The 9311-nt window shown below is 32.6% G+C and overlaps 1 protein-coding gene across 2 annotated transcripts; it reads right to left on the bottom strand.

The window, feature by feature from the left end:
* Positions 1-244: 244 nt before the first annotated feature.
* On the bottom strand, positions 245-4526 carry LOC110112344 (bidirectional sugar transporter SWEET2a-like). Of its 2 annotated transcripts, XM_028694799.1 has the most exons (7): positions 4232-4367; positions 4004-4159; positions 2391-2427; positions 2085-2301; positions 987-1145; positions 764-883; positions 245-667 (listed from the first exon to the last, which is right to left on the bottom strand). In XM_028694799.1, exons 2-7 carry the CDS (start codon positions 4005-4007, stop codon positions 560-562), a joined length of 645 nt encoding a protein of 214 aa, XP_028550632.1. In that variant the 5' UTR covers positions 4008-4159; positions 4232-4367; the 3' UTR covers positions 245-559. The 2 variants fall into 2 exon arrangements, with proteins under 2 accessions (XP_028550632.1, XP_020700202.1); XM_020844543.2 differs by lacking the exon at positions 4004-4159 and having other exon boundaries at positions 4232-4526.
* Positions 4527-9311: the final 4785 nt, after the last annotated feature.

The raw sequence follows: 9311 nt of genomic DNA, 5'->3' as shown, positions 1-9311 counted from the left end.
AATAGAATTTATTTAAGTTTTTCATGCCTTTAACAAGGCCAGCCTTCTTTTAAACACATGATCTTCTTAGCAAATACCACATTTAAATGGAACAATTAGGTGAAATACCTATGAAATATTTGTATTCAACAAATTCAACATAAAATCAACCCGCAAAAGACAAAAGATTATATTGATGTTCCCTCCAAATATAAGTTTTTCTATTTGACAAAGAAGTAGGATTTCTTCTTGCCTTTCCAAGATAGATTGCAATTACATATTGATTAATGCTCACATTTCAAAGGAGAGATTTATTTCAAAAAGTACTTTGGGGGATGACAATTATATCGAAACAAGGCCTTCATAGGACCAAATCAAGCTTACAAAATCCTCTTAACACTCCAATAATTTTCCTAATTTATCAACAATTTCAACCACATCAACACTAGCTATACCACAAAACCACATATTTCTACATGTACCCCATTTATTACAAATAGAACCCTCAAGAATCACACAACCTTTCTTAGAAAATAAAAAAAATATAGGAAAAAACTAATATAAGCCCAAAATATATACATCACGATACAATCAATGGCAATTTGTACTGCTCTATCGCCTTCTTGCTGAAGTATGAATAGAATAACAACTGCATCGTCCCCAGAGCTGTCCCAATGCCATTGGGGATCTGAATCCACAAAAAACAAAGTTCAAATATCAACGTAACCTTATAAAATTAATAAAATAAAAGATAAAGTCAGTTCTACTCTTGCTTTTCTCTTACATATATGAAGAAATCATGCAGAAGAACTCCATACGCAAAGAATGAGATGCTCATGAAGAAGGTTGCAAGCGAGAGGTGGAAAGGCATGAACTCCACACTCTTCGTACGAATCACCAAACGCTGGAACAAAAGCAGTAGGAGAAGCAAAGAGAATTAATCATAAATATAATGTTGAAATTGAATGGAAGGATGTTTAGGTTTATTTGAGGGATTTTGGGCTTACAATAATGGAAAGGGGTGATGCAAACATGGAGACTAGAGAAGCTATACTGAGGTATCCAACAAAGTTCTGTCGTGCTTTGCCTTGTAATAACTCAAGGCTCACAGAAGCTATCAAGGCAAAGGCACAGAGTACAGCCACAAGTAAAACAGACACGTTTACCTGCAGCAAAAGGTTAAGAAAAAATTCAGTAAAAAAATATGATTAAGAGATGAATTTGTGATGAAATGAAAATGAAGTAAAGTGACTGTATAGGTCATCAATTCAGTTATTTATTAAAATAAACTGAGGCCTCGTTTGAGACGGCTTAATTTCGTCTTTTCAGTTTCAAAATCTCAGAAATTTTTTTTGATTGTTGTTTGTATGTACCACTTTTACAGAAATACTTTTTAGAGAACTATATCTTTGTAATGTTTTCAAAAGTTTTCTATATTAACTTTTTAGAGAACCATATCTTTGTAATGTTTTCAAAAGTTACAATAGTTTTAATACAACCTTTTAGGAAAGATGCAGAATAACCAAATGAAGATAACCCATAAAAAATGAAGTTATGTGAAAAGGAATTATACAGAAGTTGTTCTTCCAAACATTTAAAATAACTGATTTTGACTTACTGAACTTCAAAACTGAGAAATTAAATCGAATCAAACGAGGCCTGAACCGGACTGTACTTAATCCTTGTTGAACTCAAAAGGCTTGTATAATATCAAATGGCCATATATAAATACACAAAAAAAGGTTCAAAATAGCCAACGATTGTTCATATATGATCAATTTATAATCAGAATATCACACATTTATCCAATTTAATTCGTTGACTATACAGATCCTACATTATCAGAGGCCAAGGCTTCATTTGAGACAGCTTTTGACCATGACTTTTTTACTGTTTTCATGAAATTTTTGTGCTAGAATCCTGTTGTAGAAAATAGTAAGAAAATTTCTCAAATGAAGCCTAAATTGATACAAATTTTGTAAAGCCAATGGATTAAATTAGATAATTATAATATATGAATAAACCAGAGACTATTTTGAATAATTATAGTAGAATAAGCAAACAGCAGAGATGACTGAGCGAAATTATAGAGATCAATGGCTTACTTTCTTTCCTTTCTCAGAATAGATGATGAAGAGAATGCAGTAGAATAGTTGGAAAAGTGCTCCAAATGAATTCACAGTAGCAACGAGTATGGCGCCATGGGTTACCCATGGAAGCCCATACCATCCGCAGATCAAACAGTTGAGGAAGGAGTAAATGTAAGGTAACCCAGAGAATTGCTCTGTCGATTTGTTTTTTATTATTCTCTTAAAAGTTGGTCTGATAAGAAAATCATCATAATATAACTGATCAGATAAAACACTTGTATTATGTGCAGGTATATTAGAAAAGAAGCTTTATATGCTCACATTGGAGAGAGGAAGAGCACAAAAGCGAAGATGTTGCCTGTAACATTTGCATAACGCATAACAGTATCAGAAAAGAAACAATGTGAGAACAGTTGCAATGCTTTCATATCTGATCATATTTTGAATTCTAATGAAAAGATTAAGGACAAACAAATGAAATATTTATTATGACTAAAAGACAAATCAGGACAAGAAAATGTATAGGCATCAAATTTGGAGAAATGTTAATCATTCCGAAGTATTCTCATGGATACATATAAACATCATGAATTGGAGATAACAAATTTTATATTTTTTATTCAACAAATTTATAATTCAGAGATATCCATAAATTATTTTCATATTACAGAAGCGACTTTATTGGCTTCCCTAGTATCATGAAAAAATAAGTAGGTCGAGTGATAGAGCTAAAAAAAATAAAAATAAAAAAACAAACAAACTTTGAGTGATAGAGCTCAATCTGACTATGCAATATGTTTACTTGTATCATATAAATGTAGGGGTGTGTCAAAAATTGACACGACCCGAAAATTCGGCTCGAACCCAATACAAATTTTCAAATTTGAAGTCGTTGCTTCCGAGCTCCCATTATTGCTTCCAAGCTCCCATTGTTGCTTCCGAGTGAACTCTCGTTGGTGCTTCCGATCAAAAGTTAACTTCACGATGGAGAAAGTTTCCTCTATGCCGGTTGGGTTAAGGTTGACCCAAACCAGAAAGTCTGAAAAATTGACCCGTTTGTAAAAATGGGTCGGGTTCAGGTCGGGTTGAATAGTGCCGGGTCAGTTCCGGATTGGACCCGAGTCTGACCCGTGACCTGGCAAAGTCCCGAGTGGTTTCGTGAAGATGTGTGGCTCGAGTTATGCATTAAGTCAGGAAATTTATATAAAGTATATGATGACGGTTAATTTGGGGGAGTTTATTTAATGTTTTTATGTTAAAAGGAAAATAGTTAATAAAAAATAATGTACATTTTGATGATAGTATTTATACTGCTATTTTAAAATTTCATCTTAAAAAATTATTTAAAAAAAAACATTTTTAAGATTATGATAGAAAAAATGAGCTTTTAAAATCATAAATGAAAAAGTATAAACTGCTCCAAATAAAAACAAAGAGAAAACAAAACAATAGAAACACACTTTTAGGTTTTGTTTGGGACAATTTTCTTAATGTTTTTAGTATGAGTTTAATTTTTTTTTCTAAAAAATTATTTTAAGAAGCAGTAAAAAAACAGTAAGTAAGATAAATTTATATATTAAGCTTCCAAAACATAGCTTATGATGCACATCATTCCTATACCCCCATCTTGTTTATGTAGGGGATGGACCGAGAGAGGGTGCATCGACAATAGTTAGTAGAACTAAGCATCTACAAGCTATATACATTCTAATATATAATCATGCATGTATGTTCTTATGTTGTTTTACATGTCACCACTTAGTTTTCTCTGCATACACTCTATTATTTGACTGATCTTGTTTACATGATTTACTTAAAGGAAAGTGCTGTAAAATAAAATCTTTCAAGTTATTAGCTAATTTTTAGCCAATAAATAGATTATTGGGCGAAAATTATTATCAGCGGATTTTTCACCAGAAGTTTCAGCGAGATATCCATCAAAAAGTACTAACAGTCGATTCATCCAACATAAGAGACTTTTCTGAAGAATTTTGGCTTCCTATACACCATTTTTAAGGGGGGTTTTACAGCCAGCGTAGTTCGCCGAGAAAATTTTTCCGGCAGAAAGTCGCCCATTTTCAGCCAAAAATCTGCAGAAAGACCAAAGGCTACTTTTTGTGGTAATATAGTACTGATATAGACAGAGCAAAAAGGAGATTTACCAGCGATTCCTGCTGCAAGGCTGCAGACTTCATAGTAATACAACGATGATCCCGAAGTACTCATCGCATGAAGCGTTGCTCTTAAGATCGATCAAGACTATCGTGACTCGCAAGCAAAACAAATCCCTCTCTCTCTCTCTCTCTCTCTCTCTCTCTCTCTCTCTCTCTCTTCTTTGTGTTTCAGTGGGACTCTGAAACTACTAGCTAGCTTTCAAGAAAGAAACAAGAGTATGAAGCGTAATTTAAAGCTGAGCGGCAGCTAGAGTTGGTTTCTCTTGTCTCTAACTCTTGCTCATAATAATTAAATTAAGTGGTATGTATGTAAATCTCCCAAAACAGAAATAGAAGAATGAATTAATTAAGGAGATGAAGATAGAGGCCACCGGAAAGACACGTTGGCAACTGAGAACTCGTCTCTTTTCCTCCACTTGTTTCTATGATTTGGAGGCTGGTATCGATTTCCCGTGTCCAAATGTCCAACTCCTGGCAAGCTCTTCTCGTTTAGCGTGGACATCCCCTCCACTTGTACTGAAACTTGTCATGAGGAGGGCAAAATGAAGGGGATTGATTACTGTTAACGGCTCTAAATATTTCATTTGTCATCATATTTTATTAATTAAGGCTTTAGGCTTTTTTTTTTAAAGTAATTTTTTAGTATAAAAATTAAAATTTTTGTACTAAAAAGCTGCATCATAAAGCAGAAAAAAAGCTGTTCCAAATGAAACCTAAATTACATTCTAAATAATTAGATGGTGTTAGCAAAAAAGAAATATTATTTGGTTGATTAATGTTAACGACAAATTGATTGGTTGGATGACTAGATGGATTCTTCGTGCGATCTGGATGATGAAGTTGGGGCCTTACAAGGCTCGTATGGTTTGGATATCTCTGGGGCTTTGGGTCCCTCTTTCTCTCTTGGTGGAAAACGACGTCATTGCAAATATATAGGAGATAGGTTTTCTCCTTATTCTTTTGATTTCGGTTGCTGGGCTGTATCTTTATTATTCCTTGCTGCTCTTGGGATTTGTGTTTTGGGCTAGTTTGGAGTTCGTTTGCTTGACTCCCTTGCCTGTTATTGTATGTTTTTGGTATTGGACGATGACGAAACAGTTCTTCTGCATGCCCCGTGGATGGTCGGGATTGGTTGCAACCTTGGTGATCTTTTGGTCTTTGATTTTGGTAATCCTCTTGGCCTTGGATTCTTTGTGTTTGGCTCTTTTTTTCTCCTTGGATGGCCCTAGCCCGACAATCAGGTGGATTTTGATCTAGTTGTTCGGCCAGTCATGAATTGTTCTTTTTTCTATATGTAACTTTCTTATATGTAGCATTTCTTCTTCTTTGGGCTATTGTTGTAATGTTTCTCTTGTTTAATGGAATTTTCTTTGGAAAAAAAAACAAATGAAAATTTTCTTCACTGCAATGGCTAAAGACAAGTCACATTGAAGTTTGAAAATTAATGAGACCAGTATGATTAAGGCTGCATGATAAAAAAAAAATTTTGAACTTTGAAAATTTACCCAAACTTCATTGCATATTAGTTAATCTCTTGCAACAATTTTAACCGTCATAAAAAGATTAGCAGTTGTTCTAAAACTAGAATCGCTGCAAGATCGCTGTGCTCGTTGTTCGTCGCGAAGGGCTTTCAAAGCCATTTACCAACCTTTGCAAAGAAATATTACAGCACTATGTCTAACAAAAATTTAAATAGTGACAAATTGCATCAATTGCAACATTTAAATTGTCGTAATTAATGCAATTTCTTTTAAAGTTAGTGACATAATACTAAAATAGTATGATACTTTCCCCCAAAAAATAAAATAAAATTGTATGATATTTGGTGTTGTAAATTAAAATAAATTTATGAAATGTTTAGATTAATATTTTGAAATTGTCATAAATTTTTTTGGTATATAATGTATTCGAAACAAGTAATTTAAGTGAGAAGTTATACCATAGAGAAAAATAATAATAATAATTACAATGAATTATATTAGAGGACAAATTTTGCACAATACTAAAAAAAAATGTTATAATGTGTTGTTAATAAATTTTAGGGATTTTTACATATATAACACTTCAAGCTAGTGTAAATACATATTCAACACTCAAAGTTCTATATTTACTTATATACCACCTAAAACTTACATTTTCATCTATTCTAACCCCCCCCTTAAAAAATCCTGCTTCTCTTTTGCTAGGTTCGCAAGCTGAGTCTGCTCGACTGCTTCCATGTGCTCTCTCAGATGCAACAATCTCTCGGCTGCGCGAAGTAAGCTTCTGCCTCCACGACCAACCCTGTTTCCTCATCCTCCTCGCCATCGTTCAGGAGATGAACGGTGATGATGAGTCTCTTGATTCACCTTAAATTGTGGGAGAAAGTGGGAATAGTGGAGCTATATGCTTGCCCATATGAGATTATTAGAGCAACGAAAGAATGCCCTAATATACCCTTTTCTCTCTCTCTTATCTGGGAGAGACTCCTCACTTCTTTTCAAGCTTCCCAAGTCTTCCAACCCTCACAACAATTGGACTTGTTATCTCTACTTCAGGATGGACATGCAGATAAACCTTCTTCACTTAGTTTTGGGCCATCTGTGGTCAGATCTTCTTGATGTCCAAGTTCTGAACAACAATGGTCATGCTGGTTTAGAAACTCTGCAAAATACGTTGGATGTTTATGATGCCAACCTCTGAACAACTCGTAGTGATCGTATATTACATTGAGCTCGTCCAGGAGAGAGATCGCACGGCGGGAGAGTCTCGCGTAGTGACCGGAGTTTCCCTCGAGCTCGTCCAGGCGAGAGATCGCAAGGCGGGAGAAGGGATTTTTGACGGGGGTTATACCAGAGTGTTAGAATAGATGAAAATGTGGGTTTTAGTTGGTATATAAGTAAATACAAAACTTTGAGTGTTGAATATGTATTTACACTAGTTTGAAGTGTTATATATGTAAAAATTCCTAAATTTTAATGCTTTATCTATCATGTGATCGATTATATGTATTATTTCTACTCCATAAAATTTTATTTTTTTTCTATCTATTATTTTTCCTCTACAAATTTTAAAAATATACATACTCGAGGAGTGGTGGAACCGGTAGCGCAGGGAATATACTTCCTTCCTAGTCCTTGTTAGCTGCTAATTTTTTTTTTTTTTTTGGGAAAATCTTAGCTGCTAATCTATAATTGCCATTTTTTTAATGATGTGCGGTGGTATTTTTTGCTTGTGGTCTGCCAGAAATTTTGACCCATCTTGTCGTGCTGGTGTGGACGATGATGATTGTTTTTTTTCCAGCGAATTATTAAATTATAAAATGTCACCTTCCAACTAACAGGCTAAAATAAATGAAGTATGAGAGAGTTTTTTTTTTAGTGAGGAAATAAAATGAGGATTCTTCATTTATTAAAATCATATATAATTTCTCTAGCTGATTCTTCATTTTTTAAAATCATTGTATAATATATTCATTGCTAATACTATTAAATATATCATTTTTAACACAATTAAGTAAACAATCATTCATTCAGGAGTCTTTCATAAGATTGCATAAACGATTCTTTATAATGTTCATAGAAGAAAATAATCATTCAACTCTTGTCATAGCTATTGACAATATTAGAACAAGTTTTATAAGTAAGAACATCAAAGAATAAATATATTTCTTCTTAGTATCAACTTTTTATGAGCAAGTTCTTCAATTCCTTTTAAATTCATAATGCATCATTCGATCTCATATCAACAATAAAATTTTAAATTCAATTATTTAGTATAATGAGATACATTTTTGAACAATTTGACGGATAAAATTTTGCTAGGCATAACAATTGTTCTTTATCAAAAAAAAAAAAAAAAATGATTGACATTGATTCAAACATGTCACACACATAAGCAATTCTATATTAATTTTATCAAACCAGTTATTGAGCTCTTGAAGTTGCATATATATATAACAGTATAAAATAATTTGATTTGATAATGATGTCTACTTGATATATACTTTTAGTATGACGCCTTGATCTTCCTCGCTTCACAAATGTATTAGTCATTTTTTGAAATATTTATGCTATTCTTCTTAGAAAGTAATCCAAATTCTTTAAACAAAATGTTTCATCCATCATTTCTCATATTTTAATGTCTTTGTTTAGAAACTTTACCAAAGTCATGATATTTATAATATCTTAATCTTTTCTTTTTAGTATATCTGATAACTCATTATAACTCATAATATGGTATTTCTCATATGCAAATTGAAAAGAAATTCAAATAGGGAATATGCTTCATATTTTTGCTCACTGTTAAATCGCTTATTTATCACTATCTCAAGAACATCTGTTATAAACCTAAATAGAAGAATCAAACTGATGAATGAATTGTAGTGGAATCCCAATGAGTGCCTTCTGGTCTTTGAAGAGCAATTTCTTACTTTAAACCTCAACCTTTTGTAACTCAACTTTTCAATTGCTCAACAATTTTCTCATAATGCTTTCCTCTTAATATATCTCTTCTTATGTATGAACTACCAATAATATTTAACAAATTAGTCACAATATTAAAGAAGGAAGTGACATTGACATAATTTTTTGGGACTGTAGCTAATACTAGTTTGAGTTCTTGTACAAAATAATGTACATAATAAGCTGAATGATTTTCTTTCATGATCAATATTTTTAGTTTATTAAACTCACCCCACATATTGCTTGCTCCATTGTAATCTTGTCCATGTAGCTGTGCCATACTCAATCCATACTTCATAAAATGTGCATCAATAACCATCTTTAATGTTGGAGTTTTTGTGTCTTTTATATAAATAATTCTAAGAAAATGCTCAATAACACATCCTCATGTATCAACATAATGTAAGATAACAATCTATTCTTTAACTAATATATCCCGAGATTCATCAAGTAAAATTGTGAATACATCATTTTTAATTCATTGATTATAATATTGAAATCGCAATTGTAGCAGCTTATGTGATTTCTTTTTGAATTTTTGGAGCTATTAGTTTATTATTTCGAGAAGCATTATAAAAACAACTTTACTTATGCCTTAATTGTGGCTAGCAAGAAAGCGTAGTAGT

This window comes from Dendrobium catenatum, unplaced genomic scaffold (assembly GCF_001605985.2).
Source record: "Dendrobium catenatum unplaced genomic scaffold, ASM160598v2 fragScaff_scaffold_565, whole genome shotgun sequence".
Classification (NCBI taxonomy): domain Eukaryota; kingdom Viridiplantae; phylum Streptophyta; class Magnoliopsida; order Asparagales; family Orchidaceae; genus Dendrobium; species Dendrobium catenatum.
The sequence above is the reverse complement of the archived record's forward strand: the minus strand, read 5'-3'. Positions and strand labels throughout refer to the sequence as shown.